The 23,160-nt window shown below is 41.2% G+C and overlaps 1 protein-coding gene across 16 annotated transcripts in view; it reads left to right on the forward strand.

Annotated features, from left to right (window-relative positions):
• The window catches only part of SIK2 (salt inducible kinase 2), a 115,633-nt gene that overhangs the window by 35,563 nt on the left and 56,910 nt on the right, over positions 1 to 23,160 (forward strand). For 13 of the 16 annotated variants that reach the window (XM_073321217.2, XM_073321205.2, XM_073321201.2 and 10 more), the window contains one exon: positions 22,572 to 22,733. The exons of 1 other annotated variant lie outside the window; for it this stretch is intronic. In XM_073321217.2, the coding sequence (XP_073177318.1) occupies positions 22,572 to 22,733 (162 nt within the window). Of the gene's footprint in view, positions 1 to 19,694; positions 19,893 to 22,571; positions 22,734 to 23,160 lie in introns of all 16 variants that reach the window. 2 more of the 16 variants (XM_073321214.1, XM_073321215.2) reach the window with 2 other exon arrangements.

Raw genomic sequence — 23,160 nt, forward strand, 5'->3', positions numbered from 1 at the left:
CTCCTAGGCACTACCTCAGAACAGATGAATAATTGAAGGAACAAGAGAGGAAGATTACCATAGTGTTTAAGACCACTAAGAAATAGAACAGAAATGAGATCAAGGGTGAAGAAAAAATATGAAAATTAACTTCAGATCTAGAAAGTTCCTTGCTCATCATGGTTCATTGGTTGAGCTGTCATTGTAGATGTTCTAAATAGAATGGGGTATTTCCTAGCAATATTTTTGCTTTGTTGTTAACGTCATACCTTATATTCAACACCTAGGCATTTGCAGTCTTTACATTCTCTTTCAGTCATGATAACACAGTTGGGGATGGTGAGGGCAGCTTCACTGAAGCACAGCTTTTGTCAGTTGACATCACCAACAAGAAAAAATTTCACCCAGGAGTACTTAGAATAAAGTTTAGCTGTGATGTTGAAAATCTTGATGATTAGAGAATGGCGGAGGCAGAGGCTGAATGATTTTACCGTCTCATGTGCTTAGCAGTTTCTGGTTTGACTGAGACTGAACTCACTAAAATTTACGAAGTCCATTCCAGTTGTCTGGGCTGTATTCTCTTTTTACCTTTAAATCCTTATCATTCAAGTTCAGGGTGTCGTGTGTCCAGAAGAACTCTTATGTAAGAGCACAGTGAAAAAAACAAGGTTATTGTTTACACAAAAATCATCAGAGAAAATCAGATCTTTTCAGGTGAAAGCTTTTCCTTCTTTCTTCCAAATGCTTTATTGGCTTGTATTAAACTCCCTCCTTCGAGACTAATAGCGTGTGAAATAAATCCTGCTTTTTTCATGCTCTTGGATTACACACTAGCACATAGTGGAGTGCTCTTTTGGTGCTCAGAATCCAAAGTGTCTTGCAGGTTTCTAGCACTTAGCCATGTCCACCAGTTTGTGGACATATAAATATTATCCTTTTGGAGTACCATTTTTCTTTAGCTAACTTGTCTTTTTTGATCATGCTCTCTGCTCCTCACATTTTGACTGCACCAAAATAGAGATTGAGTGAGTCTTTCAGACACGAACAGATTCCTTCAAAACTTTGTACTGCAGAATTAGTAACAAAATAACTTTTGATGACTTTATTTTACAAATCAGATTTTGTTGACAATCCTATAATTCCAACTCTTGAATGAGGTGGTATAAACTGTACAGAAAATGCTTTAACTTGTCAGCAGCTGGCAAAGAGTAAGCATTCCCTTGTTCATTGTTTATCAGTATTGCAAATTCTCAGTATGAACATCCATCGGGTGCATCTCATTGAGATGCTTGGCAACTCAGCTCAAAACAATGTTGTGTAGTATTATACATTAGCTCATGTAGAGGGTGATCTGATTTTATCTTTGGCCTGAAGTGAGTCTCCCGACGCTTCCCCATAGACATCCAGAATTTTGCACACTTAGCGGCAGTTGTGAATACAGCTTCTGGCAGTTATGGTCTCTGCTGGAGGAATTCCTTCCAGAGCAAAATCTACTGAGTGTAAGTGGTGTTACATTTTATGAGCTGGTAAGAGATAAACAGACCCAAGAAAGTCTTTTAAAAAAAAAATTGATTTATGAGTAGGGAAAGGCTTCACGTATGTGTAATGTTTTACAGACCTACAAAGTGGGTTTTCAGCAACCACTTCTGCTGCATATTTGAGGTATTTTTACAGCTGCCTCTTCCCAACCTTCCACCAAATCCGGTGCCCGAAACTGAAGTTTCTAGGAATGCAGATATTTTTCCATCAACTGTTAATTACAGTGAAGCTGTTTTATAGGGACTGATTCACTAGTTCTGTTCATCAATGATCAATTTTCTGTTTTGTATTTCAAGAATTCAGACTCTTGAAGCTAAAGCTGATTATTCAACCTAAAAATAAGCTAACCATTGAGCAGGGGGTGGGGTTGAGGAATGTTTGAGGTCACTGTTATGTGATTGGCTGCACTACTGCTAATGTAGCCCAACCAGTCTTGCTCATTGTGGTATATCTTAGGTGTTTCCCACTACTAGAAAGGTTCATTGCATAGTTCAGGGGCTGCAAATATGACCAAATTTCATAGGATATTGAGACTGGCTAATTCTGTGATTTTATGTCCAAGTTGGCATATAAATCCTACAGCATGAATCACTGTTGACAGGAATGTGATGCTTTTGGCCAAGGTTTAGTAGAACAGATTTTCATCCTTGTCCTCAAACTCTCACACACAGTCGGCAGCTAGATTTTGTGGGGCTTTTTTCTCAAACAAATAGCAATAGTATGATAATTACTCTACCATTTTATTAATTTATCCTAAAGTATCAGCAAATTAAGGGCATTCAAACCTTCAGCCCTTCTACGTGTCTCTTGTGCTAATAGATCTTCTTGCCTTGTACCAGTATATTACCCCTTTATAATAAATTAAGAAATGACAAAGGAAAATATCTCATTGAAATATTTGTAAGGGCTGGGATTTTCAAAGGTACCTATGAATGGTAGGTGCCTTGGGAGTTAGGCACCATACTTCCTTTGTCGTCTTTGAGAATCCCAGCTGAAGAGCACATATATATGTATGTGGGGGGGGGATTATATATATTTATTTATATATATATAAATTGCACAAACACTACTTGTCAGCTCTGTGCCTAAGGCTGTCTCTACACAAGGAAAAAGAAAAGGAGTACCTGTGGCACTTTAGAGACTAGCACCTTTATTTGAGCATAAGCTTTCGTGAGCTACAGCTCAGTTCATCCGATGAAGTGAGCTGTAGCTCACAAAAGCTTATGCTCAAATAAAGGTGTTAGTCTCTAAAGTGCCACAGGTACTCCTTTTCTTTTTGCGAATACAGACTGACACGGCTGCTACCCTGAAACCTGTCTCTACACAAGGAGAGTTTTACCAGTATTTCCATGCAAGTATTCTTGTACTGATAGTGTTCTCCTAGTGTGGATGCGACTACACTGGCAAGGCTATGCTTTGTACCAGTGTAGTAAACACCATCGCTACAAGCCAAACAAGCTATACCAGTGTCACCGTGCCTTAGTGGGTCACAACTGAGAATACCAAATTCAGGACAAACTGCTGATACCCCCTCCCCTCCCCCCCCAAAGCTGGTGGTTATTCTCCCATAAGATATACCAAATCAGCAACAAAAGTAAACTTCAGTTTCACCACACCGATAAGAAATCAGAAAAGCAGTCTCTGTGTATCACCACCAAAAATACCAGACTTAAGGATGAGTGGTCATTTAAAACCAATTTCATCAACCAAAAAGTTATTCTGATCCCAAAGGACCAGCCACACACCCAAGTCAATAAGTAACTCAGATCTTACCCAGTAATCACTCTGTTGCCTTTTAGTATCTAATATCTAAAGGTTTATTTATAAAAAGAAAGGTGAGACTTAAAATTGGCTGAAGGAATCAAATACATACAATAACTGCAAACTTCTTGGTTCAGGCTTGTAGCAGTGAATAAATTGCTGGCTTGTTAAGTCTCTGGTTGCTTCCAAATCATTGGAAGGTCCTCAGTCCTTTGGTTAGAATGCTCCCATTAGTATAAATCCATAGTCCAGAGGTTGGAGCAGAAAAGAGGCAAAATGGAGATGTTTCCGGGGCCTTTTATAGCTTCTGCCAAGTGGAAGGAACCCATTGCTTCAAACAAAGTGCTCCGCACAGCTTATGGAAAAATGCAAGTAACAAGATGGATTTTGGAGTCACATGTCTGTCTGCTTCTGAGGCCGTTACCCATATGCTAGTTAGAATGTTCACACGAAAGTCCATCAGATGTGGATGGGCATCTTCCATGGCCCATTGTGAGTTAAGTGTACTGTGATGGGCTATTTAACTTGAATAGTCCTTTCATGATGTGTGCAGGCTAAATACCTTGTGGGTATTACCACATGAGCAAACATTGAAATACAAGTACAGAGTTAATATTCATAACTTCAGATACAAAAATGATACATGCAAACAAATAGCATAATCATATTCAGTAAATCATAGCTTTTCTAGTGACACTGTACTTGACACACTTTGTATAAGATCTGTTGCAATTATATAACAGTGGTAGCAACAATGATCTACATGGTCATGTTTAATCATATAATGTCACAACCAGTAAAAGCACAATTTTGCTGGATTAGCTGCATCTACACTAGAGACTTCTGCTGGCACAGCTTATATTGATCAGGATCACATCCTTTCACAGTCCTGGCCGACATAACTATGCCAACAGAATTCTATTGTGTAGATATAGTCAGAAAGACAGGTGTTCACATTGTCATCTTGCCCCTAGAAGGAGGTCCCTCCAGGTTTTGGTTAAAGCACAGTGGCGTGCTCTGTGGTATCCTTATCTATACTAAGAGGAAAATAGAAAGGTGCATAAACTCTGGCAAATGAAGTGTAAAAATATAATCAGGAAGGCCAAAAAAGAATTTGAAGAACAGCTATCCCAAAGACTCAAAAAGTAATAGCAAAAAATTTTTTAAATATATCAGAAGCAGGAAGCCTGCTAAAAAGCCAGTGGGGCCACTGGATGATCAAGATGCTAAAGGAGCACTCAAGGACGATAAGGCCATTGCGGAGAAACTAAATGAATTCTTTGCATCTGTCTTCACGGTTGAGGATGTGAGGGAGATTTCCAAACCTGAGCCATTCTTTTTAGGTGACAGATCTGAGGAACTGTCCCAGGCTGAGGTGTCATTACAGGTGGTTTTGGAACAAATTGATAAACTAAACAGTAATAAGTCCCCAGGACCAGATGGTATTCACCCAAGAGTTCTGAAGGAACTCAGATGTGAAATTGCAGGACTAACTACTGTCATCTGTAACCTATCATTTAAATCAGCTTCTGTACCAAATGACTGGAGGATTGCTAACGTGATGCCAAATTTTAAAAAGGGCTCCAGAGGTGACCCCAGCAATTACAGGCCAGTAAGCCTGACATCAGTACTGGGCAAACTGGTTGAAACTATAGTAAAGAACAAAGTTGTCAGACACATAGATGAACATAATTTGTTGGGGAATAGTCACCATGGTTTTTGTAAAGGGAAATCATGCCTCACCAATCTTCTAGAATTCTTTGAGGGGGTCAACAAGCATGTGGATAAGGGGGATCCAGTGGATATAGTGAATTTAGATTTTTCAGAAAGCCTTTGACAAGGTCCCTCACCCAAGGCTCTTTAAGCAAAGCAAGCAGTCATGGGATAAGAGGGAAGGTTCTCTCATGGATTGGTAGCTGGTTAAAAGATAAGAAACAAAGGGTAGGAATAAATGGTCAGTTTTCAGAATGGAGAGAGGTAAATAGTGGTGTCCCCCAGGGGTCTGTACTGGGACCAGTCCTATTCAACATATCCATAAATGATCTGGAAAAAGGGGTAAACAGTGAGGTGGCAAAATTTGCAGATGATACAAAACTACTCAAAGTAGTTAAGTCCCAGGCAGACTGCAAAGACCTACAAAAGGATCTCTCAAAACTGGGTGACTGGGCACCAAAATGGTTGATGAAATTCAGTGTTGATAAATGCAAAGTAATACACATTGGAAAACATAATCCCAACTATACATATAAAATGATGGGGTCTAAATTAGCTGTTACCACTCAAGAAAGAGATCTTGGAGTCATTGTGGATAGTTCTCTGAAAACATCCACTCAATGTGCAGTGGTAGTCAAAAAAGCAAACAGAATGTTGGGAATCATTAAGAAAGGTATAGATAATAAGACCGAAAATATCATATTGCCTCTACATAAATCCATGGTACGCCCACATCTTGAATACTGTGTGCAGATGTCGTCACCCCATCTCAAAAAAGATATATTGGAATTGGAAAAAGTTCAGAAAAGGGCAACAAAAATTATTAGAGGTATGGAATGGCTGCCGTATGAGGAGAGATTACTAAGACTGGGACTTTTCAGCTTGGAAAAGAGACAATTAAGGGGGGATATGATAGAGGTCTATAAAATGATGACTGGTGTGGAGAAAGTAAATAAGGAAGTGTTATTTACTCCTTCTCATAACACACAAACTAGGGACCACCAAATGAAATTAATAGGCATCAGGTTTAAAACAAAAGGAAGTATTTTTTCATACAATGCACAGTCAACCTGTGGAACTCCTAGCCAGAGGATGTTGTGAAGACCCAGACTATAACAGGGGTCAAAAAAGAACTAGATAAATTCATGGAGGATAGGTCCATCAATGGCTATTAACCAGGATGGGCAGGGATAGTGTCCCTAGCCTCTCTTTGCAAGGAGCTGGGAATGGGCAACAAAGGATGGATCACTTGATGATTACCTCTTCTGTTCATTCCCTCTGGGACATTTGGCATTGGCCACTATCGGAAGACAGGATACTGGGCTAGATGGACATTTGGTTTGACCCAGTATGGCCGTTCTTATGGCTGTTCTGTGGTAAAATAGATTCTTCTGTCCCCAAGTGCTGTTGATCCAACACCTCTGACCTGTACTCTTGCCAAAACAAAAACAAACAAGCCAAAAAACACCCACTGTGTCAATGCAGCCAGTGTTTATATTTCTCTAAAGTGACACTTTGGCTCTGAAATACCCATGTGACATAACCGGATACCTGCACTTTTTATTGAGTAACATACTACTGAATTTGGATAGAGACTAATAAACGTGGAAAATATTTCCCCAAACGAAGCAGTAAAAAACTAGGAGTAGAAACTAAATTTCTAAAATATGAATAGTGAAATACTCTTGAGTCATAAGTATGCAAATAAAAGAGACGAGAGCATGACATCAGTAACCCAAGTAACCTTTATTTTTCTGAGCACTCCTATTTTAATTATAAGAAAAACCTGGTAATTTATGCACAACTAAATCAGACTGACCTAAATTCTTTTCCTGATCTTGTGCTAATCACTAGGGAAATCTAGGTAAAGTTGTGTTGTCCTGAAATTGAGCTTTGCTGCGATCAAGAAAGCCTGTCGTGTACGATCCCTTCAGCCTGCAGATGACTAGAAATTAATGTGCAGATATTAGAGCCCTTGAGCAGCTGCTTATACAGACATAGAGAGCAGGCATTGAGTCACAAAGAATATTTCGAAGAATGGAGAATATAAGTAAGCTATAAAGAATCAAGTCAAATGTGATGAGCTCATTCATACTATAAATTTGTAATTCTTACCTTTTAATCCAAAATTGGATCTTCCTAAAATATATAGACATTTCTTCAATATATTTTGACCTGAAATAGGAATCCACGGTACACTTAATCTCACAAGGAAGACTTTGAATAATGGTCAACTTCTGATGAGGGATTGTAACATTAACAGATTAACATAAATAGCTGGCTTCTGTTCATTTCTTCACTTACAGTATTTCTTAGGCTCTAAGCCAGAGGTGGGCAAACTACGGCCCGCAGGCCCATCCTGCCCAGCCCCTGAGCTCCTGGCTGGGAGGCTAGCCCCTGGCCCCTCCCCCACTGTCCACCCTCCCTTGTAGTTGTGTCACCGTGTGGGCAGCGTGGCTTGCACCCGCACGCCTCCCAGGTTTAAATAAGCCAGGTTTCCAATAAGCCTGTCCTGCTGCTCTGAGTGGCAAGGTAAGGGGGCAGGGGGAGGGGGGCTTGGGTAAGGGGCAGGAGGTCCCGGGGGGCAGACAGAGGGCAGTTGGATGGGGCAGAAGTTTGGGGGGCGGATGGTCAGGAGACAGGGAATGGAGGGGTTAGATAGGGGGCGGGGTCCTGGGGGGGCAGTTAGGGATGGGGGTCCCAGGAGGGGGCGGTCAGGGGACAGAAGGGGGGTTGGATGGGTCGGGAGTCCTAGGGGGCCTGTCAGGGGCAAGGGTGTGTATAGGGGTCGGGGCAGTTGGGACCCAGAGTGGGGGTTTTGGATAGGGGGTGGGGTCCGGGGGGGGGGGGGCGGTTAGGAGCGGGGAGTCCTGGGAGGGGGCGGTCGGGACAAGGAGCAGGGGGGTTGGATAGGTCGGGAGTTCTGAGGGGGGAGGGAAGTGGGAGAGGGCGGATAGGGGATGGGGGCCAGGCTGTTTACGGAGGCACAGCCTTCCCTACCTGGTCCTCCATACCATTTTTGTGGCCCTTGGGCCAAAAAGTTTGCCCACCCCTGCTCTAAGCACTTAAAGTCATGGCCGGTCTTTTGTATGTAGCAGGTATAAAAGACATGTTTATATCAGAGCCTTGTGATATATCAGTGGGTCCTACCCCTTCATCATATAAATCTTTGCGCACAGTGTTCTGATCTGGGTGTAAGTAGGCAGTCTGCAGATTTAGCTAGAGAAAAATCATAGAATCTAGAATCATAGAAATGTATCCTGAATTCTTAAGCCATTCCTGTTCCATATTAACATAACAAGGCAGAAAATCAATAAGAGATTACTTCTTTACGAGATACTTTCTCAAATCTACCTGGCTCCCTCACATGTGCACACAAGAAAAACCATATGAAGGCTAGCATGTTAAATGAAACAAAGCATTAGCTACTGGCTTCTCCTGACTTTGTTTCTATTAGATCACATGCTTTGAAATAAATCTCACTCTTTTCCAAACCCTTCCATTATTTTACTCATCCAAATAAGGAATGTGCTGCTGAAACAGGACAGGAAGCCACTTCAGTTCCAAGTGAAAGGCTTATTTATTCCAGCAATTGTTCTCGTCAAATCTAAGGTGGCTTCCAGTTTTTATTGAGCTACCCAAAGAAACAGTGCAACAACAACAAAAACATAACCAAATGAAGACCTGAAGAAAGCTCTGTGTAGCTTAAAAGCTTGTCTCTTTTGCCAACAGAAGTTGGTCCAATAAAAGATATTACCTCAACCACCTTGTTTCTCTAATATCTTGGGACCAACACAGCAACAATAACACTTCAAATAACCAAATGATGTGAAGTGGGGAGTGAAATTTGTCCAGGATACAAGTTTAAAATAACAGCATATAGATCTCTAGGCTGTTGTATTCTGCTGCCCATTACTGTAGTATCTCAGCAGGGTGTAGTGTACTTACAGGACAGAAGTGAAGTTCCCCATGTCTCCGCTTTACAAGGCAATACACGTGTCACAAATTGGTGAGTTAAGGGGAGAAGAAGATGCCAATATAATACTATTACCTGAGTGGAGTAGTAACCAAACTTATTGAGACCATAGGAAGAGAAGGGCTTCTGATAAGCTTTTAATGTTAACCTGTAGGACGATTTAAATCTATCTTTTAAAATCTAGTATTCCTATCCAGAAAAACCCTTCAGCCTTCTGTACTGTTCTCTGATCTCTGTCCTTTCCTACTGAATTGCTTGGGACACTGAGTAATTCCCTCTTTCTTTTATTTAATGTTAGACTGTTGACTGTGAGCGAGGTCTGTTTGTTCTCCTGATTTGTAAACACCTGTCACACCATGGTCTTTTCACAACTGGTTTCTGTAAATCAGTTTTCCAGAGAACCCAGTGAGGCGTTCATCAAAAATGTGACTATCTTCCATTAAGTATTATGAATCTTTCTTTGTTTTTTTCAAACTGCAATGAAACAGTCTAGGTTAAGCTCCTTGTAAGGACGTTGTATGTGGTCAGAGTCCCAGGGTGTCTTAAAGGAGCTTTGCAACTCTGGGCTATTCTAAATGCTGTGGAAACAATAATCCGTACTAGAAGACTTGCACTGTATGAAGACTTTGTACCTTGTGCAGACGGATGTCTTTGTGGACAGCTATACAAATTCACTGTGTGGATAGCATGCTGAGTTTTCATAGTATCATAGAAGATTAGGGTTGGAAGAGACCTCAGGAGGTCATCTAGTCCAACCCCCTGCTCAAAGCAGGACCAATACCAAAATCATCCCAGCCAGGGCTTTGTCAAGCTGAGCCTTAAAAACCTCTAAGGACAGAGATTCCACCACCTCCCTAGGTAACCCATTCCAGTGCTTCATCACCCTTCTAGTGAAATAGTGTTTCCTAATATCCAACCTTGGCCTCCCCCACTGCAACTTGAGACCATTGCTCCTTGTTCTGTCATCTGCCACCACTGAGAACAGCCGAGCTCCATCCTCTTTGGAACCCACCTTCAGGTAGTTGAAGGCTGCTATTAAATCCCCCCTCAGTATTCTTTTCTGCAGACTAAACAAGCCCAATTCCTTCAGCTGCTCCGCGTAAGTCATGTGCCCTAGCCCCCTAATCATTTTTGTTGCCCTCCGCTTGACTCTCTCCAATTTGTCCACATCCTTTCTGTAGTGGGGGGACCAAAAACTGGATGCAGTACTCCAGGTGTGTAAAATAAAGTGCCAAATAGAGAGGAACAATCACTTCCATCAGTCTGCTGGCAGTGCTCCTACTAATGCAGCCCAATATGTCATTAGCCTTCTTGGCAACAAGGGCACATTGTTGACTCATATCCAGCTTCTCATCCACTGTAATCCCCAGGTCCTTTTCTGCAGTTTGGGTTTATACAGTACAATATATGCACAGTATTAATATGTTCTTAGAGAAAGGGAGTTGACTGGTTCTGGAAGAAAAGTTTAATCAAAGTTTTTTATACCTGTTACTAATTTTTCAGTGATGGTACTTATTATTATTTAGATTATAGTAGAGCCTGTAGCTCTTTCCAAACTCAAAGAAAGCCACACTTCCTGCCATGAAGAGGTGTAGAATGAGAAATTGAAATACAGATTGAGGGAACTACCCTCTGTCAAGATGGAACTGACTTGCCTTCCTAGACCTGGCAACTTGACAATTTGGTTTGCTTAATCCAGTGTGTGTCAGTGAACTTCAGTGTTTTGACCCTATACCTTACAGTATTCCTCATAAACAAGTCATCAGCTCGTCCTGGAGAGAAGCCACAGCTTAAATTATCTTCTAGACAGTCCATCCAAATCTCTTTACAGCAGGTTCCAGCTGTTGCAGGAAAATGTCTGTGGTGAGTTTCAGCTGTCTTGAAATGGTCACCATGACCCCAGTTGCTGGTATCACTCAAATCCTGACCAGTCCTACTTGAAAATTACTTATTACTCCCAGCATCTCTACAGACACTAAGAATTTTAACCATCATGATAAGCTATGGTACTTTGCGCTCCATGGAGATGAAAGGAAACATCCATTAGTATAAATGGACAAACTGGTTTCTATCATATGTAAAATAAATATATTTTGGGTCAGATTGGGGTGTAAAAGCAAATATATCTTTAATGCTAGCTTTAGGAATTGCACTGGAATCTTTAACAAAATTCCAATAGGCCAGAACTATAAAAGCAGATGACAACATTTTAGATTTAACTTGCTTGTTACAACCACTGAGCGTATGTCTACACTGTAATAAAAGACCGGTGGCATAGCTGCGGCTTGCCCAGGTCGACTGACTCGGGGTTGCAGGGCTAAAATTTGCAGTGTAGACTTTCAGGCTTGGGCTGGACCATGGGCTCTGAAATCTGGTGATTAAGGTTGGCCACAGAGCCCGGACTCCCTACCAGCCTGAGTCAGTTGACCCAGGCTCTGAGACTCAGAGCTGTGGGTTTTTCATTGTGGTGCAGACCTATCTCAATAGGTTTATGAATTCATCTCTGTTAAATGGTTAAGAGAGTTGTATTTTTCAGGTTGTACCTTTGAAACATGACTGCCTTGATTCCATGTGATTTGTTAGTCATTTTATGTTTGAGATGATATTCAGCATACAAATATGATGAAATCACAAACCTTAATCTCCAGGCTTTTGTTTGTTCTTGCACTTTGCTAAATTAAACCTAATGAACACATTACGACTTAGGGAGGAAGGTTAGAAACTCCCAGGGCAACTTCAGATCTGTTTCTGCAGATCAGATCCAGAATGTTTTACAGGAATATTTTTGGGTAGTGGTAAGGTCAGTGCAATCTAATTGAGATCTCTAGCCTTCCACTGCCTGGAAGATAGAGAGCTGCAAGTTCCCTTTGCCCACAGTACCTGCTCCTTAGATGGTAACAGCAGCTGCATATAAAATACAAGAATTTAAATGAGCTGGGATGAATGTAATTTTCATCCCTTGTGGGATGAGGAGCTTGTTTCTCTAGCCAGCAGGACAGAGCCAAAACTTCACTGCCATGTCCTTGTGCATCTGAGTTCCCAGCTGCCACTTAACTCAGTCCACTAGATAGCACAAGGTCAGTAAGCCCTCCAGTGATTGTTTAAAGGTCCCATGATTAGAAAGATTAATATTTCATGTTCCTCTTCCTAAGGCCCTGTATTTAATATACTCAAATACCCATTTATTTTGAATAGATCTTGTAATGAGATTGTTTGGAATACAAGTGGCTATCAAGCTCTCTAGTAGGCATGTTCTTCCATCTTATCCAGTGCAGAAGCTGTACAATGATTGAGCCTAGATGATCCAGGAGGTCACGGAAGTAGTTGCTTCTCCAACAGGGTAATGGCATTCCTATTGCAAAAGACTTCTAGAGAGTAGATTGTGGGTTGGGGGAAAATGTGATTAGTAGGGCACCATGAATCCATTAAATCCAGATGAAAAGACGTATGAAGTATGCCCTTTGCTCCTGAAACCTGATCCCTCTGAAGTCAATGGAAAGACTCTTATTGATTTTGACAGCTTTTTGATCAGGTTCTCAGTGAGCACTTTTGAAGATCAATATCTTTTGATGCTGTTAATTTTCATTTTAGATTACTTTGACCCAGGTGTGGCTAGATCTCTTGACAAAGGTCAGTCTTTAAATGAGAATAATTTTATTGAATTACAGTAGAAAAAAATTACGACTTTTCTGTGTGTTTTCCAGACTCATTGTCCCAGAGCAGCCAAGAATATTTTTCTTCAATGTTTTTAAATGTGTGGGGCAAAAAACTTGCATCAGATTTCAGCCTGAATTTGGCACTTCCTGACTGACTATTCATAAATCCCTTTAAAATCAGGGTTTGTTTATAACAAAAATGTAGCATGCTAATGCAACCATGTCTTTCGCAGCATGAATGGTATCACTGCAGTATGGACAGAGGAAGGTTCCCAATATATTTATTATTGTAAAGAGCTCATTGAGATAACAAAATGATCAAGTGAGCTAAATATTGTATGATGGAAGAATTTCAAAGTTGTCATTAGGAGGCGCATTTGTGGAGAGAGAGAAAGCTCTCTGGGTTTAATTTTCTGTGTAAAGAATGATGGAAGGGTGACTGCTGCTCTCTAACTATTATTACATTGATGCAATAAACTGAGTAAATGACCACAATTGTGGTGTAGCACTGTAATAAATCATTTATCTGTCCACATTCTTTCATTGCTCAGATAAAAATGCAATACAGAGGAATCCTGTATGTTTGAATTTGTGCAAGTGTTTGGGAAAGCAGAGCACCACTATCCAAACATGTTTGCCCACGGCACTTGGAAAACATCAGAGGGTTCCTGATGACCAGGCCTGGTGAGGAGCTCTGTTTTACATCTTGCCTAAAAGATGTCATCTCCAGCAACAATGCCAGTGCCTTGGTTCAGTATTGAAACTCAGAAAAAATGCAGTCAGCAACACCACTCTCTGCACTATCAGGGTTTTCCTTGACTTTCCATCCAAGTGTTGACCAGGCCTAATTTGATTTAGCTTGTTGAGATATTATCAGATCCCATAATATGATATGGCTGCAGATGGAGACTTTATATAGGGAAGATTTAGGGCTTGTCTACGCTTAAAATGCGATAGCAGCACAGCTATACTGCTGCAGCTGCACCAGTTCAGCATAGACACTTGCCTATGCCAACGGGAGAGGTTCTCCTGTTGTTATAGGTGATCTGTCTCCTCAAGTGGCGATAGCTGGGTTGATGGAAGAAATCTTCTGTCAGTCTAGCACTGTCTGCACCATGGGGTAGATCGGCTTAACTACACCATTCAGAGACCCAAGTAACATAGTTAAGCTCACTTAATTTTCTAATGTAGATCAGGCCTCCAGAGAGCAATTTTTCTGCTGACGGAGGAAGCAGTTGTAGTCTTTATAGATTGAGCATCTGACTGAGAGTCAAAAACTCTTGAGTTGTAGGTTGTCATGTGCACATAACTTTACCTCTGTGTCTGTCTCCACATCTGTAAAGTAGGAGAAATAATATTTATAATGCCAGTTTGTGATAAGCTGCTGTAAGGGTGAAGGAGCACCTCCCCTTCCCTTGTGTGCGCACAAAAGAGCTTATCACAACTTATCCTGGAGTGCATATATCTAATTGAGCCACTGTGAGGCTTAATTAGTGAATATTTGTACAGCTCTTTTAAAATGTAGAGAACTTTATAGCTTGATTTCAGCTGTCCATCACCTCTGGAAATAGGCTCTGGGTATCTCAGTTGAGCCACTCAAAATTTGCAGACACTTCTGGGGGAGAAAAGGGGGAGTAGGTAGCAATTTGTTCCAGCTCACAAAGCATTACTGTGTGAACTAGGATAAACCCTGCCCTCCTGTCGCACCCTGTCTTATGCTTTCGCCGCAAGACTATCTTTCCCCTCCTGAGTCACCCCGTGTAAATGTAGTCAGCAACCAGCAGTGTTTCTACGGCGGAGTATAGTGCATGAAATGCTATTCATCTATTTATTGTAGAGGTTTTTTTCCTTTTATCTCTATAGCTATCTAATATCGATTCAAATTTTCTACCTTTAATTCTCCTACCCCCCTTGGCTGGGGGAGAGGAGATTGTTTAAAAAACAAAAAAAACCTCCAGTATTTAGAAAGGAGCCCCAGCCTGATACCAAGGAGATTCTTGCTACTTGAACTCACTTTTTTAAAGGAGACCTACAAAGGATATTTTATTTAAATAGGGTTTATGCACTTCTTTTTTTGCTTCTTTATAAGGTATTTAAAAAAAAAAATCTCTGAAGGGTTTAATTTCTAGAGCAGGTTTCTTTCCTTGCTTGTTTTTACCTTAGAAATAAGCAGGCAGAAGTGCCAAGTTTAGTCTTCCCTGATTTCACAGAAGTATCCTTTTAAGGGTCCCAGAGCACGTTTGTGGAGGGATAACGCTTTGAAGGGCTCCGTGGGGTATACCTTTAACAAAGTCCATCTTTTTATTTAAAAGTTTAGTTATTAAATTAGGTCTTAATAAAACAACTCATAAAATTTTACAGTGTGCATCTGTCTACACTGCAGTGGAGAGCATGCTTCCCAGTGTGAATAGACAGATACACTAGCAGGGCTAGAGCCTGCATGCTAAAAATAGCAGTGTGGATGTTGTGGCTCCCAAAGAGATTCAGAGGAGGCCCCCGAGCGTAGACCTAGGGGGTTGGATGGGCTTGAGAGCCTGAGCTGCTGCCCAAGCCGCAGTGTCCACACTGCTATTTTTAGCATACTAGCTTGAGCCTTGCTAGCACAAGTCTGTCTACTGGCATTGGGAGGTTTACTCCCCACTGTGTAGACATACCCCTAGAGCAGTGGTTACCCAACTTTAACAACCTGTGAACCCCTTTCACTAAAATGTCAAGTCTCGCGAACTCCCTCCTAAAAATGAATATTTCCAGGGATTTTCTCCTTTACCTGAATATAAATGATAAAAGCAGTGATCTTGGAAAAATAAAATTTGTTTTTGACATTCTTATTACACGCTATTTATTATTATTTATCGTTATAGTATTTTTATTACATTATGAAAACTGCAACAATCTTCCAAGGTCTCACTTTCATAGCTTGTATCACTTTGAATAAGCCTGTTATAAGACAAGGCTCCTATGTTTCATCAAGGAGTTTCAGATGTGAAACAGCATGAAGGGATTTAAGAAGCCAACTCGGAGAGTTCCTCCTACACAAGCATTCAGGTCTTGAGCAGTCCGGGCAAACAATGCATGTTACAATAAAGCTTAAAGTTGTTCATAATAATAATTTTAAAAACAATACTAGCTGCCTATTTAATTTTAAAAGCAGCAAAAAATATCCACCTCCCTTTCCATTTCTTATAAGGAGTCTTGAAGTTTAAATCTTCTCAGTGTGATGCTTGCTTTGATCTGCTTAGCTCTTGGAATTCCAGGGGCTCTGTGCTGCTGGCCCTAGGGTTCCCTTTAGGCCTTCTCTGCATCATAACCCCACCTCAAAGGCATAAACCTAATTTTTTCCCCCGTGGGCTACCTTTAAAACCGAATGTTGTCTGTCTAATCCAGTAAAATTACCCAACGTACTCAGAGGCTCCCTAGACCTATTGCTTTTTGGCATTACAATGCCTAGGACAACCCTGTTTCACCCATCAGGATTACATAAGCACTTTAACTGAAATTCATAAGTAAAACCATTAATCAGAGATGTTCCAGACAGATTATTTCAAACATACAGAAGCAGGGCTCAGTGCCCCATTACATCATCTTTATTTGTTTGCATTTTAAAGCAGCAGCTTTGACCTGTTAGTTGAATTCAGACAAAGATGGTTGTCATGTGTAGTTCTGTAAATGATTAATCCTGTTCCATGAGACCACCTTCAGTAATAAATATGAAGGCGTTGGAAGTGGCTTCAGAGTTAAAAATGCATTAAGATTTGCAATTAGACTAGAACTAAAATCCCTTAGTTAAACACTTTGAGTGAATTCAGTCTACAGTTTTTTCACACTAGTCCTTCCTAGGTCATTACGGTTTTCTGTGTGTTTTTTTCTTACATGATTTGTTTGGTCGAGGAAGAATTTTAAAATGCGCCCTTAGCAAATTTTTTCTTGAGAATCTTCCTCCCTCCCTCGTCCCTTTTGATTAGAATAATCCAGTCCACACAGCCACCAAACTCTCTATCTGCACAGAGAGCCTGTTGAGCTGGAGGAGCAGATTAGCCAACTGGGGAGGCTCTGAGGAATGCTGGGATAGATAGGGCTGTGTGGGGTCAGGGAGAAGATGGGAGTTGGATAGCTGATGAAAAATCATTTGGTTCTGCTGCCTTGACTGTCCAATGCAGTGAAGAACTGAGAGCCTTGAAAGACTTAATATGTAAAATTTCAAAACTAAAAATCAATCAACTTGTGTAACAGAGGGATTTTATTCCTGCTTTAACTACAGATATCAAGGCAACCTAAATAATACTTAGTACTGTTCATCTGCAGATCTCAAATATACAAACACCATTCTCTAAATGACCATTTCCCAAGTTTTCCACTAAAGCTGCCCTTGACCTTCAGCTGAAGACCATTGTGCATGAGGAAATTGATTTATGCTGGTCCTATGGGTGGTTGCTTGAGGCAGCTTTTATTGGACTTTGGCAAATGAGCTAACCATGAAATCCATTTTCCTCGCCTGCTGGTGCCAGACTCCTTCAGTTATGTTACTTGCACTGTTGGCACAAGCATGTGATCAAACCGAGTTATCAGTCAGTAGTCACAGGCTGTGTGGTGGTCAAGGTGCCTCTTGCTGCTAGGATCCTGATTGTCCCTTGGAATTTTGGTTGGTTGGTTTGTTTGTTTTAAATTTGGAATAGGAAGGACTAGCTGGCAATGAACCTGTGAAACCAATGAGAATGGCAGTAGGTTTCTGATGAAAGCCATTAGATTAACTCTTGGACCTGAAGCTAGGATCTGAGACACAGGAATATGGCCATTTATCATGTGAGGTGAAACAATAGGGGAAACTTTTTAAACAGGACAAGGAATCACTTATTAAATCAGATTTAAGGAAGGAAGTATGGACTTTCCATGGAACTGGTGGGTGTACTCTCATTGATACTGAACATTTCTCCTGCCTGCCATATTGACTGGCTGGTTCACTCCCAGTTTGGCAGTTTCTTCCTCATAATTGACTGTTTCCTAAATTACCACCCTAACATAGTTCTCCTAGGTCACCTGACTGCAGTGCCTCCCTAGTTTTGCTGCTGAATGCTTCCTTACTCATTAAAGGCCAAATCCAACATCTCTGACAATGATGTAAGGCCAGAGCAATACTACTGAAATCAGTGAAGTTTCTGTGGCTTTACAAGGTGTGTAATTGAAGAACAGAATTTGGCCATGAATATGGTCTTAAGTGTGTGATGGTCTTTCGCCAGCTATGTTACATTTATTCTGTGTCACATCACAAAGAAATAGCTTAACTATTATTGATGGTTTGTAAATTAGATTAGTTCTTTTACAAATTCTGTATGGCTGAAATATTGCCAGAGGGAAATGTTTAGCAATGTTGGGGGGGAGGGTGGGGAGTGTCTGTGTCTTTTAAGCGCCTTATGCAACCTGCAGGATGTAAAAGCTTTTTTTATTTGGGTTTTTTCCTGCTAAATTTCCCCTCCGGCCACATTACAGGAATCACAGCCAAATGGCAGCAGACTGTCTCTACCATCCTCCACATTTTGCAAACTTTATATTTCATTATAGCTACTAATTAGCAATAATTTATCATCTATTGATGAGTTGCAGTGAAAATGAGGGGCAGGGATGCAGGTTTATAAAACAGCCTATGATGGTATTAAAATCCCAAACTATAACTTATTTTAGGAACATGAGGTTATATTGTTTGGTCTCCTCTGATTTATCCAAGCAGAAGGTAGTAGAGAATAGTCAAGTTTTCTCTAATCCCATTTGAGTCATTATTTATCATCATGGATATAGACCGTTCAAAGAGGCATGACAACTCTCACCTGTTGGGATTGAAAGCCAGGCTGCAGCATTTAGCCTTGCTCCCCTCTTTGTGGCTAGCCACTTCCCTGGGGCATATTTCCACTTCTTCTCCAATCCCTTTGGAATGATTTGCATCTTGAGGGCTCTCAGATGGAGCAGTCCCTATACTACTGCTTCAGGTGGCCTTTATGTATCCCCACCTTCAGGATCAAATCACCTATGCCATAAGCTTCCAAAGTCCTCTGTTAAGCAGGGTCCACTCTCTGCTCCCTCCACTTGTGGAGGGTGCTGAGGGTAATAAATGGGGGAGTAGTCCCAGTTGCCCTTCAGTTTATCCTAACCATTGAGGGAGCAGTGAGAGGGGATTGTATCCAGTGTCTTCAGTGCCTGCTCTGTTGGTTTTCCTTTATTTCTTCCCTTCTAGCAGGAGTGGGGGAAGCAGCGCTATCATTGTTTGTAATTAGTTTTTCTAGGTATGTCTGCACTTAAAATGCTACAGCTGCGCTACAGCAACGCTTCAGTGTAGACCCTATCTATGCTGATGTGAGAGTTTCTTTTGTCGCATAGGTAATCCATCTCCCTGAGAGACAGTAGCTAGGTTGATGGAAGAATTCTTCCATTGACCTAGCAGTTTCTACTCTGGGACTTAGGCCTGGTCTACACTAGAAATTTACTTTGGTATAAATACATCTCTCAGGGTTGTGAAAAATCCTCACCCCTGAGAGATGCTGCTAAAAGAATTCTTCCATCGACCTAGTTACTGCCTCTCAGGGAGATGGATTATCTACGCCAATTGGAGAAGCCCTCCTGTTAGCGTAGGTCAGCGTTCTCAAACTTCATTGCACCGTGACCCCCTTCTGATAACGAAAATGACTGTATGACCCCAGGAGGGGGGACCGAAGACCAAGCCCCTCGCCCCAGGCAAGGGTCCAAAGCTGAAGCCAAAAGGCGTCTGCCCGGGGCGGGGGGCATGTAACCTTAGCCCTGTGTGATGGGGCTTGGGCTTGGGCTTCAGACTTGCTGGGGTCCAGGGCCAACACCAGCTTTGGCGACCCCACTCAAATGGGATCGCAACCCACGCTGGGGTCCCAGCCCACAGTTTGAGAACCCCCGGCGTACGTTGTGTGTATACTGCAGCACTGTAGTGGCGCAGCTGCAAGAGTGCAGGGTTTTAAGTGTAGATGTACCCTTAGGTCGTCTTAACGATGCAGCTCAGGAGTGTGGATTTTACACACCCCAAGAGATGCAGCTAAATTAACCTGATTTTCTAGTGTAGACCAGATGTCAGTGAATCAGCCTTTCTTAACAGAAGAAAAAGAAGAGGAGGAGGCCCATGTGGCCTGGGCATCATATGGACCAGCAAAGGCAGAGGGCTGCCTCACACAATCCTGCTGCTGAGTGAGATTTCTTGAGGCCTGGTCAACTAATGGAATCTTTGCAAGGGCCATGGACAATCTGTCCTTTAGCAGGTAACTCCAAATGATGGTTTCCTACAAAAATGCGTCTCACTTGTTCAGCTAAACAATTCAAAATCTGTTTGGAGAGGAGGTTTTAAGCATGCACGCATACTCTGATGGTTTGTTTGCAGTTGATGTCACGTGATAGTACATTGCTGATGCCCCCAGGCAGAATGCATTTTGCCCTGGACTGCTCCCATCCCTCTGGCCAATAAGAAATGTTATTTCTCTGAAGGGAGTAAATTTTACAGTATAATGCTTTAAAAATAATGCACACACAATATGGTCCCCACACAGATTGAATTATTGAAAGTTGTTGAACTAAACTTTTTAGCTAATATTAATGTGTACTGTGAATAAAAATTAGTTGGCATTTTAAAAATTAAAGCGGAAGCAAATGCAGTAGTATGAGAAATCTGGATCTCCTGTTTCAAAGTTGGGATGCAGCAGGTCTGTGCGTAAGAGGAAGTGTGCATGTGACATGCTGCTAAAGTCAATCTCCTGTGATAATGGGAAAGATGATAAAGTAATTTTACGTGAACCATATGAATATTACACTAGGTATTGTGCCACCATTCAGCAGCCTTGTCTGGTGCTAATTATGTCATCAGTTATATGAAATGAAAGAGGGACTAGCTCTAACCTTGCACCCAAATATTAACCCGAGTTCCTTAGTTTATTTTAGACAGTAATTGAAAATGTCCAATGAACGGAAAACCTGTAGGTTTTGCCATGGGCAAAATGAGTTACTCCAGAGATGTGACAACCAGGGACCAAACCTTAGTCAAGACAAAATTAAAAATCATTCTGTTCCCTCTTCCTCTTTTTAACAGAAACTCCTTTTAGACTAACAGCTGAGATCTAAACTATATTGCAGTAAGCAAATATTTCACTGTGGCAGCTAGTGGACATCCTGTTGCACTAATTACTGTCCCCTGCATTCTCTTTGGATTTCATTCCTGTTCCCATAGAACATACGTACTAATGTGTTACTGGGATGATTGTGTGTCAAATTGATTGGGGAGAGGGAAATACATTGAATGGTTCATGTTCCATGTAAAAGGCACAAAGTAGACATTTTCAGTATAATTCCTGTACAGTCTCCTGGCTGGAGTATATATGAATGTGAGATCTGTTCTGTTTGAACAGTTAAAAGATTAGAATTATCCATGTAGTTTCATAGTAAAATTTCACTGCATCTGATAGTACACAAAAACTTTTTAAATAGTTCTAAGAAATAAGTCCTATTAATGAGATAAATTCTATATCTCCTCTGAGCTGTAGTGACTAGTCCAGTGTTGTGAGTCAGGCATATTCCTAGAGTACAACCTCAGAATTTATTGGTGTTGATTATTTTTGGCTTAGCTACTAACCATTTAGCTATAAATCACCTTGCATTTTTTTAACTGGTTTAATCCAGCAAATAATGAAGCATGTCATGTTCACTGTCCCCTCCTGTTTGAATTCCACCACCAAAGATTTATTATTGTGATGCAACGAGTCTGTCATGGCAATTGCTATACATACATCTGCTGCCGCCTATATATCTGCTGAGTAATTCCAGTACCATTACTTCACCTTTGCTGTTAATTGCACTACTGCCTCATGAGAGAGAGAGAAAGGTTTGAATTGGAGACTGACCTCCACTTGGGACAGTGAATAGAAGCTGCTGCCTATGCTGTTCCTGTTCTGGGGATCCATAGAGACTTCTTTTTCTAGGGCTCTCTATATTCCAGCACTCAGTTTACTGTCACAAAAATTATTAATGATAAAAACACACTGATCGTAGTGCCTGAGGTCTGAGAAGGAGCAGCGTCCAGACAGGTCTGTTGTTGCATAGATATTGGTTGTCTATATTCTGTGGAAAAAATATAATTAGGCAGCAAGGCTGCATGTGGTGAGACTTCACTGTGAGGCCTGGCCTATACCTAAAAATTAGATTGACCTACCTATGTCACTTAAGGATATGAAAAATGTGGTGCCCGAGCCTCATAGGTAGATCGACCTGATCCCCGATGTAGATGTGGCTAGTTTGGTGGGAAAATTCTTCTATCGACCTAGCTACCGCCTCTTGGAAAGATGGATTACTACATTGATGGGGAAAAAACCTTCCGTCAGTGTAGGAAGGGCCTATACCATGGTGTTACAGCACAGTGTAGACATATCCAAAGAGAGGAAGAATGGAGTGTAAATGTCTTCTTCAGGTGACTAAACCTTGAAACAAAGCTGATACATTATAATAGCAAAAAGAAAAGGAGTATTTGTGGCACCTTAGAGACTAACCAATTTATTTGAGCAAATAAATTGGTTAGTCTCTAAGGTGCCACAAATACTCCTTTTCTTTTTGCGAATACAGACTAACACGGCTGCTACTCTGAAACCTGTCATTATAATAGCAAAAGCCAATTTATTGCAGCTGTCTTTCTGTTTCCATGGAAATAGTTCCTGTTTTATGACAAGGGACTATCAAACCAAAGCATGCATCACTGGAGGAAGGGACTATTGCGCTATGTTACACAATGTTTTTTTTCTGGCTCTGAAGCCATTTTGCAGAGGGGCTTGGGCGAATAACTATTGGTGTCTGAAATTGGCCAAAATCTTTCTCTTGTTTCTGCGTCATAAATGTTTGAAAGAAATTATTTTAATCACAGGGTTATCACATTTCCCTTGAAACATGCATTATTTTCATAGATTACCTTGCCAACCACGGCCGTCTGAGTGAGCCCGAGGCCAGGCGCAAATTCTGGCAAATCCTCTCTGCGGTGGAATATTGTCATAGCCGAAAGATTGTGCACCGTGACCTGAAGGCTGAAAATCTCCTGCTTGACAACAACATGAACATCAAAATAGCAGGTACTCAGAATACAGTTGATTCTAAATAATACCTTATTAGTACCCATGGAAGCACCTGGTCTGCTCCAACAAATCAGTTCTTGTTGCTCAAGAGATTCCACTAACAGTAAGAAGTGGAAAGGCAAAAGAGGGCAATATTTTGCACTGGTGGGTAATTTGTGATGATGGCAATAAACACCAACTAAAAATAACTCCTAGTTTTAGTTCCTTTTTGTCTCCAGGAGAATGGAGCAAATTTGTAGAGTTTGGTGGGGTTGTTTGTTTTTCTTTTTTTTTTGGTGGGGGGGGAGGTGGAGCGGGGTGGTTGGGGTTTGTTTTTTTGGTTTTTTTTTTGTAGTATCATGACACCTCATTAACACTGCCAGATGTGCAGGTTAAAACAGAATTAATCAAATAACTTCTTTCAGCATAAAAAAAGCTCAAAATG

Source organism: Lepidochelys kempii, chromosome 22 (genome assembly GCF_965140285.1).
Source record: "Lepidochelys kempii isolate rLepKem1 chromosome 22, rLepKem1.hap1, whole genome shotgun sequence".
NCBI classification, from domain to species: domain Eukaryota; kingdom Metazoa; phylum Chordata; order Testudines; family Cheloniidae; genus Lepidochelys; species Lepidochelys kempii.